The following is a 20,059-nucleotide window of genomic DNA, read 5'->3' as shown; positions in this document are numbered from 1 at the left end:
TACCTTATCCAAATCTAGAGTTACTTATGCTGAAAAGTGACGCCTGTGACGAGCAAGCTTAACGCGTCCCTCTAAATCAATATGTGCATCCAAATGGAACATCTTGGTGTAAATCCTATCTGACAAGGACTTAGTACTGAGATATTTGTCATAAATTTAATGATTATAAGTTATAATACTCTTTCAATTAACTTTATTATATGCGAAGTCAATGTGATAAGTCGTATGTTATCAATATGTGCACCTGCACCTTATTTTTTGAGCGAGATGATTATTATTTGCAATTTTCTAATCTGGAAGAAGCCAGCCATTCCTAAGTGAATGGTTAACGAGATTAAAAAGATTATGAGGAGACTCCTCGAACAGCGTTTTTAACATACATGTCGTAGGGCTGTTTGAACCTGGAGCACGTGCCCACGTCAAGTAGGAGTCTTCCTCCTCTGGTTTTTTGGGCCTCTTGATCGTTATAAATTAGCGCGCGCTCACGCGAAAGAAAAGTCTTCTTCATTTTGTCCTTCGAGAGCCTTGATGATGATAAGTAAGCTCCCGCTCCCGTTAAGGAGACGTCTTTGACATCTTGTTCTTCGAGAACCTTGCTGACTATCGTTTATCGTAATCGACAACAACAACAACAACAAAAAAAAACTAGCGTGCTTGGCGTACCCCTGTCTGAACCACACATAAAAGTAGCAAAAAAAGAGAAAGCAAGCGCGGAACAAAAAGAGAGGACAAAGGACAAAATAGGAAGAAGTAGAGCAAAAATGAAATAGAGAAAGAGAGTAAAATTAATAAAAATAAATAGAAAGGAACATAGAAACAAACACAAAATATCAAATATAAAGAGAAGAGTACAGACAGTAAACACTGAAAAGCGAAAAAGCAGTATGCCCAGCTCCGCACTTCCTTCATCCGTAGAACCCCTACTGCGAAGCTGCTTCAATTTTATTTTCATTCTGAGGCTTACTAAAGTAAAGGGCACTGGATAATTCGGCCATCCGATGCTATAAACGGCACACTGACATAGCGCAGTATTCGAGCATCCAGTATTTCACCTTTATTGAAATGAGACTGCCATGTCCGGGACTCCTGCGGGTCAGCAGCCAAATACCATTGACACTATGCCGCCGCGGCGGACGCTTTAGAGGTCAACGACAGAAAGTAGGCTTCGTGTTTCAACCGTACAAATAGCACTAAATATTCTCTTGTTAGTGAATTTAAAAGCGTGGTATCAAGCCCACACAGGCAACCATAAAGCGATTTCACTCGATGCCCTCCATAACTCCGCAATGCTGACGTCATGAACAATGCGGGTGGTGAAGCAAACACTGCGCGTTGTGCTTTGCTTCAATGCGTCTCCGCCTCCAACACTGACCTCCAAGAGAACGCAGCGCACGTGAATCCAACTACAATCTCGGCCCCTTCCATAGAATGACGCGCGTGGGCCGCCCATGCTCGCAGCCCCACCGAAAGATTGCGTTAACCGCACCATTCACTCAAGCGAAGGGAGGATGCAAGTGCGACAACGCTTTCTCACCCAAATTTCTTTTTTTAGGACGATAGCCTTTCTTGGGGAGCTTCGACGGAAAATGTTCGTCTGTCTGTCTGTCTGTTTGTCTGCCTGCCTGCCTGCCTGCCTGTCTGTCTGTCTGTCTGTCTGTCTTTCTGTCTGTCTGTCTGTCTGTCTGTCTGTCTGTCTGTCTGTCTGTCTGTCTGTCTGTCTGTCTGTCTGTCTGTCTGTTTGTCTGCCCTTAACGATACCTCAAACAGCACCAAACGGCCAACCCCATCCGCAGCGCCCACCAATAATGCTCAAGGTTTACCGTTCATAGTTGTGTTTTTCTCCTGTTGCTTGGCAGTGGCAGTATGGGGGTATACCTCACACTCATCTGGTTGTCATCCATTCTCGGCTCACCTATTGTAACATTGTTTTCCATCGCACCCATAGAGTATGGTAAAATACTGTCCTGGCACCCACTATATGGACTTTTACACGTCGCGTAACGAGAAGAACAATTCCAAAAACGAAAATTCGCTTGCAGGTTTCCTTTAGTATCTCTTTCGATAAAACGCCAATGGCTGCAGCTTTCCCAAAAAGGCACCCGTACTGTGAAAAACGTGAGAATATAAATTCGGATAACACGGAAGAGCATAGGAAACAATTTCTAAACAGCTCAGAGCAACTGACGGTCATGCATACGCACGAATTTGTGTAATTTTATAGCATGTTTACCGGAAGTTTCCGCCAGCACGTTGGCCTGACCAGAGCAAGTGCACTGTAGATCATTCGCGAGGAAAGTAAGAAGGAATGAATAAACAAGCGAAAAGACAGGGAAAGACAGCGAGGTTAACCCTCCCAACGAAACAAAAAAAAGTATTGCCCGTTGCAGCACTAGGGGGGGGGGGGGGAGGTATACGTTAAAAGACGAGAATTAGAGACAGGGAGATCAAGCACATCAAAACGGATGATGCGTGAAAGATGAAACACCTCGTACTTCTTAACTGTACAAAGGGCACATTACTACCGTGCTTATAACCTTGTATTATTTAGCCTGTTGCACGTCGCGTGTTCGATGCTCTGCCGCAGTATTAGTGTTTCGAAAGAAAAGAATGTGAAAAGGTGCCCTGGCATACGTTTTGGTGCAGGTCAAGCTTAGAATGATTGAGTCATTGCAACAGCATTCTTTAATGTCCAAGTTGACGTCCTACAAATGTAACATCATTCAGTAGAATCAGGGCTGCGTAGGTGTCATTTTAAATGTCATTACTACCAATGTTTCAAAAACTCGCCCCCACTGGCTGGGAAATATTGTTCATTTGAAGACAGTCATAGAAAACAAACAAAGAGAAAAAAACGTGCAAAGCCTTGCCAATACAGTTATGCATTCACAGCAGTACAAGATTGATATCAGACTACAGTACTGTTTAATATAAAAGTAGTACCTTCGTTGATATTGGAGATTTTTTCTAGCAATTTTGCATAGTATCAAAAGCTGATGAAAAGCTCACGGTACATCGAAATGCGCGCAGCACGCGTTTCTGCGCAATTTTTCTAACAATCAATTTATAACTTCAGGTTGTCTAATTCCTGAAGCGGCGTTAAAATAGGTCTGTGTCCAAGTATTATTTTATTACTACAGATGAAGTGCCTTGCACAACGATGTTTCGAAATATGCAATAACACTCTGCTTCAAGGGGAAATGTTTGTCGGGTTTATTTTTCTGGAGCGCATTTTTTGTGCATGTGCAGAACCATTAGAATGCCACTCAGCCGCGGTTTTTGAGCACTCACTTACCAGAACTATTGGGCAAGGAGCAATGTTTTCAGCAAGAAAACATGCTTTTTACAGTATCTGACATAAATTTGCAATGCATCCAGGAATAATTACTAAGCGAAGTTTAATTAGGGATTAAACTGGGCATGTTTTGCGATTTGAAACATTGCCTCGCACTTACAAGCTTAAGCAGCTGAATTAAAGTTTCCTTAACTGAGCGACTCACGTAAATACAAGAACTGCGCTTGAACGAAGGAAATTGCTCAGAAAGAGGCTGAACTCGCGAACTCCTGTAGCAACGGCTTTTTAGAAGCAACGGAGATCGAGTCCCAAGATAATTAATTTATGGGCGTTACATTATATTGAAAACTTACAATCTTGTTTGATGCAATCTCGCGTCCGAACAACGTGGCACTCGGCAAAGTTTGTGCTTTAAAGTGAAGCCGAGAAAGCGTAAATCCCCCTCCTTTTACATATCGTAGACAAAACTTGAAACTATATTCTGTTACGAACCCATACCCCCCAAATTCTCGATAAAATAACTTTTTCACCCCTGCTATGCTCAAGTACTCAAGTTTAAATAACATATTACGCCTCTACTTAATTTTTTAAACCATCGCGATCATTAAGTGTCGGGTTAATGTGAGCGATTATGAAGTATTCGGCATTGAATCCAATCATCTGCTTCATAATAATCGCAGTGTAGTAAATTCTAATGTAACCTAACGGACAACTTCAGCCGCTGTTTCCTATTATATAGGTATCGGTATTGACACTATCATATTGCCAACAAAATGCACCAGGACCAAAATTATCGTCTCTGCAAGTTGTCTCTCTTAATGAATTTTCTGCAGCATGAACTGTCACCGGGTGCACCCATAAGTATGTCGAACGCAGTATAAATAATCATTGTATTTATTCAGATGAACGCACAAACGTGAAAACAACGCAATCACAGTGAAGATAACACGGAGAAGGGCTGAAACCGGAGTAACGGCCACCGCTCGTAATGGAAGCAGTACATCAAAACGAACCTCGACGTTTCGCCTTAGTCACGAGAGAACATGTTTTTGCTGCGTTTGCGACAAAGGCAGGTTCCCTCTGGGCATACTGTTACTGTACAAGGCAAATACAGTCTAGTTTAGCCGATTGGAAAGCTGCATCTATGGACAGAAAAAAAAAACTGTAGTGTGTCCATCACACCCGTGACGCATAGCGTAACCTGTTTGCTTGATATGGATTTGCACGACACTTCCCAAACTGTGCGAAAGCGGCCCCCTCAACTGCGACTGCTTTGTAATTAGTCCTTCTGTATTAGACACCTGACACTTGAGTACTACCGCTGCCGGTGCACTTATTGACGAAAGAGAAGAGCAGGTTCAGACGGCTTTGGGCAGAAGGCCATGCGCGGCAGCGTAGTGGCACAGTGCCAAAATGTCTTCCGAGTTTGACGTAACATCCACAGATGTACGAATACCACACCGATGCACGTAACTATATGAAAGAGAACACGCTATTCTCGATAGCACGTAGTTACTCCTGTTTTCGCCTTGTCAAAAAAAATATATATATGCGCAGGTGAGAAGCTAGATGGGAGTGTATACGACATAAGGCGACAGTTAAAAGCAGTGCGAGCTCCAACAGCGTCACGCGTTAGCTTTCAATTTCCGTCTTCGCATCGCGGCGCTCTCCCGGTTCTCTCTCAAAGCCACTCTTCTAATTTACTAGTGTCTTAGCAGGTGCCAGTAAAGTTGCTGGTGCTTTTCTTTTTTCCCCGACTTACATTGTCGTAGCTCGGTCGACTGAAATTTGCAATTTACACTGCAACGTGCATTAGAATATACGCAGAGAGGCGAGGAGAGAAGGCCGCATGGCGCGCGTATACTTACGGACAAAGATGTTGCCGACGAGCGTCGCAGGGATGCAGAAGACGACGACCAGAATGTCGGCCATGGCCAGGTTCACGATGAAGTAGTTGGTGACGGTGCGCATGCGAGGCGAGCGCGCGACCACGGCCACAACGAAGCTGTTGCCGAGCAGTCCCATGATGAAGACCACTGTGTACGCCAGGCAGAAGACGGCCACGATAGAGGGCGAGTAGCGCATCCACAAGTCCGACGGGATCGAGTACAGGTCTTCGTAGTCGCTCGCGTTGTTCCAGGAGCCGTTGTCTTGCGAGGACGACGCTGCCGACTCAGGGCGTTCTTCATCGCCTCCATATGGGTCATAAACGTCGCTGCCGTACGTTCCCAATGCGTTCACTGTCCTCGAGTAAGAAGGAGTCGAGTTGGCCACGGACAGCCAAGATGTGCCGGGTCGCACCATGGCCGCGGGAGGTGTGGAGCGTAGCATGTGCTAGCGTGGAGGTCGAGTCGCAGATCAGTCGCCTAGGACAACGAGGAAAATGTCACCACGTCGGGCGGCGTCAAACGTACCAGGAGGTTCACGGTGGCGAAGTGTCCAGAGTTGGCAGAAACAGCACTGGAGAGATGAATGCGTTCGAACTTTCGGCGCGGCACACAGATTCAGTCAGTCAGTCAGTTCTGCCGCAATAGTTCTTGGCTTCTGCCACTTAGCAAGGCCATCGCCGACGCTGGCCACACGTGGATTCAGACCACTCGTGGATTTACACCACACGCTGCTTCCACATTGTTTTTCTCGCACGACGTAAGATCACTTTACGCGCACAATAATAGCGTTGTAATTGGCCCGCACGCGGTGCGTCCAATGTATGCTCAGCGGATAATCGGTGCCTGACAACTGAATAAGTAGGTGATCACGCAACCGCACGAAATGACGATTTTTTTTATTCTTTCGATGCGGAGTCGAGATCAGCTACCATAGAAAAGGTAACAGCTTTGCTTATATGCAATGTGTTTTTCGGGCGCATTTAGATACGTCTTAACTGGAATTTCAGTCGTGAAAGTGGCACTCAATGTTGTAAGGGAAGACCCAAATATGTTGCCGAAAGTATACGTGATTGTCGGCGGAACAGGTGAAATTATCCTTATGGATCAGATGATATTCCTCTGATATATGCGCTGTATCGGGGTAGTACCGAAAGCTCACCAGGAAAGTTTATCAGGCGGTCAATTGTTATTATTATTCAGACATACTGCTTTTGTTTCGCCCGTTCACCATTACTGCAATCTTATTTGGTCTCGATACAAAGATTTCAGAAGACCTATGACAATACTAAGACCGACTATTTACATACCGACGATAGAGTAACGCAGCGTCAGCGTTCAAGGCAAGCGACGATTTTTTTCAAGACCAATCATTAGCATTCCGGTCAAGGAGGAACGCGATGGCAGCGTCCGACGACACAAATAGTTGACAGCTGATACAATTCAATTAGGCGTTAAATGCCCTCCGAGGTACTACTTTTCTCTATGAAAAATCAAGCAGACTAATATTTCGCTCACCTACCTTGACTTCCTTTTCTTTCCCGGCGTGAAAGACAATGGGAAGCGCAATATATGTAAATTATTCTCTGCGCCCGTACGAGGCACTCGGCGACAAAGTACGTTTTTTTTTTTCTTCAACTCTCGCTTCACTAACTAGACGGTAACGCGAAAACACCAATGCTGCCAAAGATGGGCTGCATACGACACCACTCGCGGCCAAGAACACCGAAGCGCGCAACGCTCTGTTACTTGTAACGAGTTGTCGACACGAAGGCGGCGCGCCGCAAGGAGATCCGTGACAGACTTGAAGGTCCGGAAAGAAAGGGCATGAAAAGAAACGTAAGTTCAAAGAGTGGGGGAAAATGATAAAAACAATATAAGGCGAAGTACGAGCAGACGGCAGGCGAAGGCAAACAGACGTGGCGTCGGTCGTCGAGGCACTCTTGTCAGCAGCTCTCTGCCGTCGCGTATTCTCGTCAGGTAAGCCCGCCGCCGTGCCAAACACACGTGCGCTGTCCCGCGCTCCGGGCGACTGAGCGGCCCAAACAGCGAGCGCCAACCGGCCCAACAAAGCGCGGCACAGCAGCAGTGGTGGCGGCCGTGGTTTGCGCCCCTCGTTCTCTCTGCGACGTGGGCGCTCCCCTCGCCTCCCTTCTCCACGAGCTCTTGCAGGTAGCGCCCTCTGCCGAGGGTGCTTGAAACCGAGCGATGCGCCTCTTCTTGCTCCCGTGCGGGTTATGGGCCGGTTTCGCTGCATCAATCTGGTACGCCACGGAGCAGTGATGTTCCGTACTAAGCCGAAGAATTCCCATTTAGAGACACCAGAATTCTCAAGTTCGGGGATTTTTCCCTGCAAACGTTGACAAAATGCCCTGCAAAATTCCCTGCACAGCAATGCTCATTTCCACCCCCATCCACACACGCACTCACGTATACTATAAATACACGTGTCTAACGTACCGGTAACTTTTGAAATAATGATTATTTTCCCAATGTCACACAGAAAAGCATGGCTTTAATAATTCGTGTACTGTTAGTACACTGCACATGGTGGGCTTCAAGTCTAACACCACTAGAAAAGTGCCCCGCCGCGGTGTTCAAGTGGCTAAGGTTTTCGGCTGCTGACCCACAGGTCGCGAGATTGACTCCCGGCTGCGGCGGCTGCATTTTCGATGGAAGCGGAATTGTTGTAGGCCCGTGTGCTCAGATTAGGTGCACGTTAAAGAACCCCAGTGTCGAAATTTTTGGAGCCCTCCACTATGGCGTATCTCATAATTATATAGTGGTTTTGGGACGTTAAACCCCACATATCAATCAATCAAACCACTAGAAAACTAGAAATCACTCCGCGTAAATATCAGAAACAAATCTCACAAGCTATGCTTGCGTGGTACATGCGTCAGAACCGATTACAACAGATGAAAGTGCACTGTAACCGCTATATATCGGTCGTCGTAGGAAAATTTAACCGCTCCTGAAATTCCCTGCAATATCACTAAGATTCCCTTTTTCCCCTCGGCTCAAAATTACAGGCGAAAATTCCCCGAAAAAGGGAAAATTTCCTGCAAGGAACATCAGGGCCATGTAGGCAGTTCAGGCCCATGGACTTCACACTCATCGTAATTTGTTGTGCAGTTTGCCGCTTTCGTCTGCTCTCTCTTTCCCCTTCGCGACGAAGTCAGGGTGATCAGCCGGCATGCATGCAATGTTCAAGACGAGGAGGTGTTTTACTTCCACGTTATTGTTTGTTGAGTGCGTTGTGTGACTAGCTTTTCTGCGTTTATTGTTTTACGTAGCATCATCATCATTCGTAGCATCTTTGTGAAGAGCAAGCAAACTTCTTTTACAAATTGTATTCAGCTTTTCCATAAAAATAAGCCCCTCCGCGGTGGTCTAGTGGCTAAGGTACTTGGCTGCTGACCAGCACGTCGTGGGATCAAATCGCGGCTGCGGCGGCTGCATTTTCGATAGCGGCGAAAATGCTGTAGGCCCGTGATCTCAGATTTGGGTGCGCGTTAAAGAACCCCAGGTGGACAAAATTTCCAGCGCCCTCCACTACGGCGTCTCTCATAATCCTATGTGTAGTTTTAGGACGTTCAACCCCACATATAAATCAAGCAGTCCATTGAAATAAAGCGCAGAAGCCGGAAGCTTATCTCAAAGAACTCTCTGTTATCCTGGAGTGGTGCCCTTTATATCTTCGCAGACCATTTGCCCTTGATTTTTTTCTCTTCTCTCCATCTCGAACCCACTATTTTTCGGTCTCGCTTTCTCTTGGCTTACTAAAGAAGACTGTCGACAGAAAATGCGCGTGGATTATTTCAACGCCCGGACAGCAGGACATGTTATCGAAGAATTGGTTGAATGTGCCCATTCTTATATGATGCGTGTGATGGATTAAATCAATGTGAATTTGGTCGAAACATGTTCTTTATTTTGTCACAAAAAGAAATTATATTACAATATTTCGAATGATAAAATATGTGCATTAGGCATATTCATATTTTATATGAAGGCTTTTGATAACATTAATCATTCAACCTTGCTGATAAAGCTAAGTCATTATGATATTATGGGGGTGTTTCAAGAACTGCTCTCTTTTTTGCTAAAACATCGCCCACAACACGTATGCATTTTTCATCACATCTCAAACTTCAAGGCATTAAGTGCCGGTGTTCCGTAGCGCAGCATTCTAGGGCCCCTTTTGTTCTCCCTGCAGTGTATACAATCGACATAGTAAGAATTGATGATTCCGCACGGCTCATAATATGCGTAGATGACACTACTTTACCGATGCAATACATTATGCCAATCACACATTACCGATGTTATCATCATGAACCTCTGATATTCTCTCAAAGTAAATGTTATTAATACAAAGGCTGTTTTGTTTATACACAAGAACCGCGAAATTGCAGCTCGGGCCAGTCTATACTATAAACATTCACCAATAGAAATAGAGCCTTCTATAGAGAATTTTGGTGTTATGTTTAAGAAACACACGTCTTAGAATAAACGCACTGAACTAATCAGTGGTAAAATTTCACGGTTTTTTGGTATCCTCAACAAATTCAAATACTATTTGCCTAAAGACACTAAGCTGGTTCACTATAACAGTTTATTTGCAGCACATATCAAGTACTGCTAGATAGTTTGTCTGGGGTACGACGACGCTGACGAACATTAAGAATCGTGAAGTAATTCAGAAGAAAGCAAGTCATGCCATCTTGAGCGTGCCATACAACAGTAATACTGAACCGTTCTTTTCTTAGTTGAACTGAATTCCGATTCCATCACTGTACAAAAAGACGCTGTCTAAGCGCTATCACACTGGTGTCCCTGAAAAAACTTCTCACGCAAGCTTCTTTGTCTAACAGAAAATAAAAAAAATACGCATGACTTGTCTCTCCGAAAAATGGGAACTTCCATACACGCGAACTACGGCAAACAGATGTTAAGCTATTAATTGCCATACGATTTGAACAGTACAAATTAGCCTCTATAAAGCATCCTCGAGGTAGAAACTTGCAAGCATTTCGTTTTTGGACAATGCTGGGGTGTTGTTATTGGTACTGCATATGTGTACGCATATGCATATACACAAGTATGTTCCTGTATATGTGCATGTTTGCCGTTATTTTTCTGCGTATTGTACTTACAATAGAATTTTGGATAACGTCGCGCCGCACGTTAAGATGTGTTTTATATACAGTTGCATTATATTTTTGTGATAACATGTCTATCTATGTAGTAAGTGAAAATTATTTAGGCTCGAAGGTCAATGCGTGGTATATTTTTGCTGCTCCTTGTACTTGTTGTTTCCTGTTAGCGCCAAGTTCAAGAGACCATGAGCCTCGTCAAGCCGTTTAGTGGCTTTTAGCTCACGGCCAACATCTGCATTTGTCAGTCTGATGTTGAAATAAGAAATAATCTTATTCTGAATTTCGTATATTTCGTACAGTTAAGAAGGATATGTCACGACATGAGCTAATCTAGTGCGGCAGCATAATTTTGTATTGTACGGACACCATTATATATATATATATATATATATATATATATATATATATATATATATATATATATATATATATATATATATATATATATATATATATATATATATATATAGTGGGAGTAATAATTCAATGGGCCAGTTAGTCTTCGTGAAGGTATGGGATATGGCACAACGGGAGCGTTGTCAACAAGGATAAATATATTTATTTCCCAACAGTTTATATATATATATATATATATATATATATATATATATATATATATATATATATATATATATATAGATATATATATATATATATATATATATATATATATATATATATATGCAGGCATGGTGGTTCAGTGGCCGTAGCGTTGCATATAGTCCAGTAGATCCTCCGTGAACATCACAACGTGGTTTATTTCGACGTTTCGGCCTAGAGTCTGGCCTTCATCAGGATTAAAGGTACAGTTTGTTGGTGCTCAGCTTTACACAATCTCAAATCAGAGGGAAAGGAAAGAGGAAAAAGACAGAAAAAATAGAAAAGAAAGAAAAGAGAAGAAAAAGAAAAAAAGAGAAAAAAAGAATATGACGTGGACTCCCCTCGGGCGCCCCCCTTCCACTCTTCCTTCCACGTCCCCCTTCATCTCTCTCCCCTTTCTCCCCTTCACCTTTCTGATGTCAGTGGTCTGTGTATGCTTCCTTTCACTAACGCATTCTTCCCGACCAGACGGCGCCTCCTGGCCCTGTCGGTTTGGTGTGGGGCAAAAAAAGAGCTTTTTTAGGAAGTTCTAAGCCTTTAACTACTCGGAGCCCTGTCAACATATCGTCGTAGAAAGAGGGGTACCGCGTATTGGGGCAGAGGCTGGTAAGTGGGCATTTTAGGAAGTTTTAAGCCTTTAACTACGCGGGGTCCCGTGAACATTTCGTCGTAGAAAGAGGGGTTCCGCGTATTGCGGCAGAGGCTGGTAAGCGGGCGCAATGCGCATTCCTTGCCTGCTTCTGGATTACGCGTGCAGTGGGGACCTCCCGACTGTGCACAAGGTTGTTGTTGGGCATGGCACAATTGATTAGGTCGTATTTATTATTATTTTACTACCTAATCAATTTTATATATATATATATATATATATATATATATATATATATATATAATCTACGTTCTTAAAATTCATAGGGTCTAAAGACAGTAAATAGAATAGTGCTGGGCGAAACCAAGATGAGAGGCTTATAACATCTTTTCAGTCAATGCAATTCAATTTTGTGCAACATATGAACTACAAAACATGAGCAAGCCACTAGGCGTTGCACGACATTTCGGCAGGAAGAAGGGCATATGGCAGCGTACTTGTCAGTGCAGCATTTATAAGTAAAGCAGATCATATCGCCCAGGTGATGTAGTTGGTCAACGTCATTATGGCGTAAAGCGTGTTTCATTTCTATGCATTTTTTTTCATTTATTGACAGCTGTCACACCTCTCATGACGAGAGAGGGAGAGTGAGGGGCGCTCCTCAAAAAAAAGTGAGAACAATTGAGCTCTGCTGCGAAAGACCTATTCTCGACCTGAAACGTGTCTTAAGGTTTTATCACGAAATAAAGAACGCAAGAAAAAAAGATTATGGTTGATCCCACACTTGCAGGTATTAGTCATAAGAGCAAAGTAATACGTGTGTTTATAGATTTTGTTGCGAAACTGTGGTTAGGAAAAAAAAGATGAAGCCTATAGTTCAGGCTAACTCAACTACAATATAGCTGTATGCGGCCAACCCTGTGTTCCGAAAATTCTGAAGGCTATTGTTGGACGACAACTTTAGCAATGCGTATTGGTACTGCACCGGCATGGCGACCTTTGAGGCAGACGCACCCACGTTACAGCCTTGCGCTCCTTCTCTCCCATCCCGATGACTAACGTTGACGGCCATCACCAACTGCTTGTGGTAACAGTTGTAAACGACATAACGTCGGGACACAGTGGATGAGAAATGCCACCACAACGTGCTGCGGTCACAAGGACCGCAAGCGGACTGCACGGACTGCAAATGTGCTCCTCTGCAATGGCAGCCGCACTATTTGCGGTTTGGCGGCCGTCTGTCAGCTTCACCGAAAGTGCCAGCATTCGTTGCGCTTCACGATAGCGGATCTCTCGCTGGCACAACGCGGCCACAACCTTGACGCTCACTTTTGCCGTCGCTGCGGTTCAGCCGCACTTAACGCAGCAGTGTTGCCATGTAGCGTCGTTGCAAGCACCAAATTAGGCGACGCGTAAATACTGCCCCTGGGCGTTTAAACTACACCTCGTAGGTAGGTGAGTGCCATAGGGATATAATATACGAAAGCGAATCGATACGAAGCAGCTGCACCATCTAGCACATACTAGCGAGTCAGAAAGTTCAGGAAGTGGCAATACGCGGCGCATCTGTCGACGACATAAGAGAGGTAAAATTTCAGCTGCATTGAAAGGTTGCGGCGACGCGAATCGTAACAAAAATGCGCGATTCGCTACACTCTTTTACTTCTTTTACTGACATCCATTACTCGACCAAATGATTTTCTCTGTGAAATTCTGTCTTCCTTTGCAGTTTCGAATGTAGGTCTCTTATTAGAATATCTGTGTAGAGTTACACACAAGGAGGAGGAAGAGGAGAAGAAGGAGGAGGAGAATAAAAATGAAAGGCCCAGGAAAATCACATAAATATAATGAGCTTACAGATGTTACGTTATCGCAACCACTGAAACTTGCTGCGTATGAAATTGATTCAGATAGAGATGTCCTAAATAGCAAAAAATGCATTGAAAGCATCCACAATGTCATTCTCATTTCAGCTCCATAGTGCTATCTTTCTTGCGAAGCTGCGGCCCGATAACAAAAAAGGACGCTTCGTTCCCTGGAGTACAAGTCGTATCATTTCCATCAAACCAGCGATAGACATCTTTTTGGAGCGCTGGGAGGCCCTATTACTGTAAGAACTTCTACAATATACTTTTTATACTTTGTTTTTTTTTTTTATTATCTCTATCACGGCCCCTTTTCCAACTAAATACTCCCCCACCCTCATGGAAGGTAGAAAACCCCTTTCAAGCACTAGGTTAACCTCCCTAACTTTTTTATTCACTCTTTAAAACGTACTTTTCTTAAATAATTCCTGGTTATATTCTATGGAATTCGGTAGCTTCATACGGATAGAACAGGTTTCCCTAACGATATAGTTCGGATGTTGTGCATGCACAGCATATGACAAACAAGAATGGTGGTTCGAATCGCTAATGCTGATGCTCGACCACCTTGAGTGTATGTGAACTGCTAAGCAACGTAGTTAAGATAAATAATTGAATTTAGGATGAATTACAAAGCACAATACCTGAGGTTTTACGTGCCGATAATCAGGATATTATGATGCACACCGTAGTGTAGAGCTCTGCAAATTTTGACTACGTTTGGTTCGTTAACGTGGACGCAAATGTAAGTACAGATCCCTGTCGAATTTCACCTCTCTTGAAAAGCAGTTACTGCGGCCGGGATCGATCTCCTGACTTTCGGATCAGTAGCTGAGAACCGTAGCGGCATGATGATCACCAAATACAAATAATTTTGTTGGACGACCTGATTTGTATGAATCGTTTTGAAACGTTTGGCTGAACGGCCAAGAAGGACTAAACTTTATTTTGTACCATTATCATTGTTATGGGCGTCTTTGTGTTTACTGTTATATCTGTGCACGAGAATGCTTGTGATACACGTTTAATCACAAAAAGACAAGAAAAAAAGGGTAGTGGTCTAATTATTAGGTCATTAGGCTATTGTGTGATGTCGCTTGTTCGATTGCTCAATCGAGCACTTGGCGCGAATTTTCCTCTCTTCTATTCACTCCCTGTTTGTTACCCACTGGCGTTCCCTTTTACGGACATCATTTCCGTTGCCAAGGAAACGGGTAGTTCGTAGTGAATACCTGCTCAAAACTGGTTCGTATAAATCAGGGATATCTTTATATATTTTTTTCGACGATGCGGGTGGCAACAGGCTTTTTCTCGTGCGCTGCCTTTTCAAGCCAAGAAAATGTCAAGCTTAAACAGTGATTGATGCGACATTTGTAGAGCGCTGGTATATTTTATTGTGTAGAGCCCTACACTGTGCTAGGGAAGATCTCATATCAGCTGTGCGATCAAGATAGAAGAAATTCAGAATTACTCGCATAGAAACTGTCTGTGATCTAAAATAACAATAGCGATGCTGCAGGTTGCCGCTACCGTTGCTGTCAATATGTGGGTTTTTTGGACACTAATTGTTGTAAGGACGCGAATTTTGTCTACAAGGCTGCTTATCTGCATGTTTTCCTCATTAAGTCAAGAGTTGACTAAATCCTGCTTGGTCGGGGAATGACATAAACGAATAAAACACAACGATGACCAAAGTAAAGATGCATTCTTAAAGAGACGTTTCGGCTTTCACACTGGAGCCCTCATAACAAGTAAACGTCTGAAAAGTCTTTCTAAGTACATACGTGGGCGTACACATGATGCCAAAGCGATGAAGTACATACGTATTTTTTACGGTCGTCGGCTCTGTGTTTTCTTCGTTCATGGTGTTGCTATACCTTTAGATTTTTTATAGTTCTTACATGTGGCTGTCAGTCACTCCAGTTATAGCTTTATTTGCCTTCGTAAAAGTGATTCTTAACTAACGGTGATAGAGAAGCAAAGCTTCGCGTTGATGATGCTCGGTTGAAGTTGGAGTGGTAGTGAAGGACTCCATTGATCTTTACTGGTATGTCTTACCTTTTGTGGTCAGCTCCGCCCGTGTGAGACCGCAGGTCAGTTGTCGAATTTGATTTGCAGTGCCTATTCTAGAAAGAAGTACGCGAGGTTTGAAGCAGCAATGAAAACAGGGGCCACTTGCTGTGCCATTGTCCTCAATTTGCCTTATAGGAGCAAGTACTTTTCAATGCAGTGAGGGCACCATTGCACTTTTTGAGGATAGTGGGCTCGTGCAAACGCCTCTAATTGATGGTGCAGTCCTGCTCGCTGCAGAGAATTAACTACATCTAGTTTCTCTTCCCTCCTCTCTCTCTCTCTCTCTCTCTACATATATATATATATATATATATATATATATATATATATATATATGCGATAAGGCACGTTCATGTGATAGTCAATCGTGCCACCAAGGGGGAGTACATCTAGAGAGAGGCATACTTCTCGCCTGGATCATACATGCGTTTGCTGAGGTTTTTCCGCCCAACTTCCGAACGGACGACTGGAGTGACGATATGGGCCGAAACGGCTATTTGACTGTACGGCAGTCGAGTAAGGCACGCTCATGGTTGCGATATTGGTTCTTATGACACCGTCCATCACATGCAAGGTGACGTGGAGAAGCTTCTGAGAAACGTCGCACTAGTTAAACGAACTTGCTTACTGATATACCTACTCCGCTGCTCTTCGGCGTCAACAATGAGAAGACAGGCAAAGAGGTTTGCTATTAACAGCGTAAATTATTTTGGGAAGCTCCATTGTTCAATAAAAACACGCCATAAATTAAGTTGGTCGCAACGCGCAAGAACCAACGCAAGTACGCTTCCCTCTACGCTTCCCTCTCATTACGCGTAATATGAGAAATGACGTGTAACTAGGCGTCCAGGGACATGCGAATTTGGGGGATGTGGGAAGTGATTTGCTGGGACTAACTCTCTTCATGCCTTTGCTGGGCAGCCATCAGAGCGAGACTGTCAGTGTAAATGTGCGGCGTCGCTCACTGCGATCAGCGTGTCGCAACCTCCCATGCGCAGCCTGTATGCAATAAGCCAAGGTGGCATCAGGGTCAGGCAATGAACGGACTTCGTTCTTTTTAATGACTTTTGAGATAACTAGTCTCGAGGGCGCGTATCACCACGAGGCATTTTTTTACTACTAGCGATACCTTGAAAGTGCGGGACAAGCTATGACGTGCAACATAGCGTGTGTTAAATTACAGGTGTTTTTACGACCCTAGAACACCTTTGTCGTCTGAAGTTCCACCTTTCTTCTGATAACGAAAGAGCGAAAAAAAAATAAAGGGGAGGGGAAGACAAATTGCCGCTGGTGGAAAGGGAACACATACACAAAGCGAATAGGTGGGTTCGGATTTCACTCAAGGCAAGTTTCACTCAAGGCATGATGTTGATGATTTCACTCAAGGCATGATGTATTTTACTTTACATCATGGCTAGTAAATAATCGAATAAATGAGCAATAATACTGAAGTCAACGTACCAAGAACACCAAGGGTACACTGTGTTTTGCTTCGTGTTCCCGGTATGTTAAGCCGCCTATTGTGGCAAACTTAAGTGACTCACTGTCGAGCAAATGTCAAGCTTATATGGTGCCAATTTATGTTATCGTTTTTGGTGAGGTGAGTTCGAAAAAAAGTCACACTGTGCTCTAATAAAAACAGTGGTAGTTTTACTCTATTCTATGGCCCCTAATATGCCAAAGTGTGTAACTCATTTTGAAGATACACGTTGCCGTTTCTTGGATACTCCTCTTTCGACTGCTTCGACCACAAATGACTCCTGTGATCCGGAAGAGAATGCTCCCGTTCAGACTTTCATAGAGATAATTGCCCATTATAGGTACTCCCACCACCGCTTTCCTACACCCTGCAAAGGACTCGGGAAGGCGGACGAAATAATTTTTCTCCGCCTATTCATCAATACACTATATACTGTGCCCGGCACTGTTCAGTCATTAGTACTCTTACTTTTACGGCCCCTGCGAGTACTGTGGGGAGGTGGCTGATATTACCACATGATATGACCATGCCAGCCCAATCCTTTACCTTTGAATCCCAATCCAACTGGAGAGGACTGGGAGGGCGCCCTGCTCGGCTGCTAGAACCTTCAAGCCCATTAAGGCGTGGTCCGGCGTGCCAGGAGAGCAGCCACATCCAAACGGGTGTCTGACTAGGAACTTCATCTGAATTGGTAAAGGAGGTGACTCGTTAGAGGACTGGTTTTATTGCGATAGCCATGATATGGACACTGCAACATGTGACCCTACGCTCAGCAGTCCGCTGCACTAGCGAACTCAATCACTCGCCATGCCTGTGCCGGTGATATAACGGTGAGCTATTCACATGCACCATGCATTTACCGCTCGTGGTACGCAGATCTCGGAATAGCTTGAGCGTATCTTCTATCACCAACGCTTTTACATTTTCTTTAAAATTGAAAACTGCGTTGCAACGCGCACAAAAAAAAGATCCCATCTGTACCACTTACGATGTATATAAAAGAAAAAAAATCTGCCCGATCTTCCCATCAGGGAGAACACGAGTAAGTGCATCGAAAAGTGGTGGGGCTATCGCGTCAGTGTTGCGTAATTAGGTATGGCTTAGGAATACCTAATTGTTAGTTCGCCGTTAATATTTGTATTTATTGAATGAAGGAGAAGCACTGCCTTCAACGTCAAGCGAAAGCCAAGCAAAGACGCCCTTGACTGAATTTCAAACGCGCGATCCAGGGCTAGTGAACGGTTGTGCACTGTGACCAGTCGTTTTTTTACATTTTTTTTGCTTCCTGACGCTGCCTTCGTCGGTTTTTCGAGGTGATAGAGGGGGAGGGGAGCGACAGTTTTCCGGTTATGTTCCTGGACCGGCACGGGACGTGAGCAGGCTGCACGAGACGCAATTATGCGCAGTAAGGGCCGGTTCGTTCTAGAGGCAAGCGTTTGACGTTCTCAGGCAGCCGTGCACGGCTGTTTGCTTCGCGCACGTCTGCTGGTCTTCGCTGTTCAAAAAATGGGTTCGAGACCCATTTTTCTGCCGTTCGCCGTTTGCCGGAGACTGGTTTAGCCAATCAGCGACGGAGAAGCGTCATGGCTGAGCCACGTCATCTGCTTTCGCCTCTCCGCATTGTCACGCCTACCACGGGACACTTCAAGCTGCTAGCTTCTTGCTCCGTGGTTTTCACAATATGTCGTACGTGTTGTTCCCAGACTACGTTCCAGCAGTGAATGGAGCAGTTCGCCTGTTCAGCATTTAAAAAGCCCACAGCAATTCAAAACTACGTCCGCGAAGCAGGCGTTTGGACAAGTGGTGCCAGTTATTCAGCGTTAGCAACAACAAACACACATGTAATGTACGCCCTCCGAGATTTCGTAAAGCTAAGAGTCAGACTCCACCACGTGTGTGTAGGCTCAGATGTATCACGCCACGTGGCGCAATTTCGAAGAAAAAGAAATATCAAGCAGCGTCGCCTGCTGCATTGTCGACATTTTCAGCGCGTTCCTCGATTACAAAGGCGTAGCAACTATGAGAGTTATTAGTTCGCACTTGTGCACTGTACACCTATGCATTCATTTTGAGTGTCTTTTGTGCTGCAGTGGCGTGCTGAAAGTATCGAGCTGCTTGTCGATTTGTGTGTGTGTGTGTGTAAAAACATAATTTCTTGCCATTGCATTCATCGCGTCGCCCTAGTGGCAAAACAGTGATTATTTCCTAACAACTTGCCTGTGAATATCAGCCTAATAATTGACTACTACTACCACTACCACCACCTCTGACTCTCTTGCGAGGGCCGGCGAAGGCGCAACCAGTCAAAAGAGATAGCGTGTATCTTTTCACAGTTGTATTTGAGGCACATGAGGACTCACCGATAAAAAGTAACAGCTGCTCTTTTTTGTGTGTTAGAGTGCATTGGTGTACCTAGAGCAAACGTATCTATTAGGAAAACGAAATTACCGACAGTTGCCTCTAGAAATACCGTGAACTTAGTTCCAATCTACGATTGCTGATTTTACCCACAGCCTGAGGAACCTGTGTATGTCATGGTCACCTGCGTATAAGAGTAGGATAATTTAGTTCAGACAGTGCAGACAAGGGCGCGTATGATAGCCTTCGGTCACGATCGACTCTCAAAATTGCAATGCGTGAATCCGACTGGAATTTGGAAAGTTCGATAAGGCACGACATGTTGGTCACCTACAAGTTTGCACTGATGGGTCGGTATGCACACAGACGAATAGCTACGCAGCGGCTTTCTGAATACCCTACCTGGGCGTGTCATAGTTGGGCAGCCTAGATCGTGTTGCGTCGTCCACAACAGTAGAAAGCACAGCTATCACCATGGCCTTGCGCAAATTGCGAACGCTTTCTCCACGAGATGTGGTAGTGCTGAAGGATTCACAGTCGGCGTTACAGCACCTGCATCGAGGGCTACCTCAAAAAAATTTCACAAGACAATTCCTGGCTCTCAATAAACAGCTGATTGGCAAGAGCTTCAGTGTAAAGTTTCAGTGCATATCATATCACTTCGGAATTGAAGGCAATGAAAAAGCTGATGCCCTTGCACGCGAAGCGCCAACTTGCGTTCCGAAAATGAGGCCTCCTAAAACTTCCCAGAGCA

At 44.4% G+C, this 20,059-nt stretch overlaps 1 protein-coding gene across 1 annotated transcript in view; it reads right to left on the bottom strand.

The window, feature by feature from the left end:
* Positions 1-7,249, bottom strand: part of LOC119162083 (neuropeptide SIFamide receptor) — a 323,575-nt gene extending 316,326 nt beyond the window's left edge. The window contains exon 1 of the mRNA XM_075879596.1: positions 5,161-7,249. Within this exon, the coding sequence (XP_075735711.1) occupies positions 5,161-5,623 (463 nt within the window). The 5' untranslated portion in view covers positions 5,624-7,249. The remainder of the gene's footprint in view (positions 1-5,160) is intronic.
* Between the last annotated feature and the right edge of the window lie 12,810 nt (positions 7,250-20,059).

Source organism: Rhipicephalus microplus, chromosome X (assembly GCF_043290135.1).
Source record: "Rhipicephalus microplus isolate Deutch F79 chromosome X, USDA_Rmic, whole genome shotgun sequence".
In the NCBI taxonomy this organism is placed as follows: Eukaryota; Metazoa; Arthropoda; class Arachnida; order Ixodida; family Ixodidae; genus Rhipicephalus; species Rhipicephalus microplus.
The sequence above is the reverse complement of the archived record's forward strand: the minus strand, read 5'-3'. Positions and strand labels throughout refer to the sequence as shown.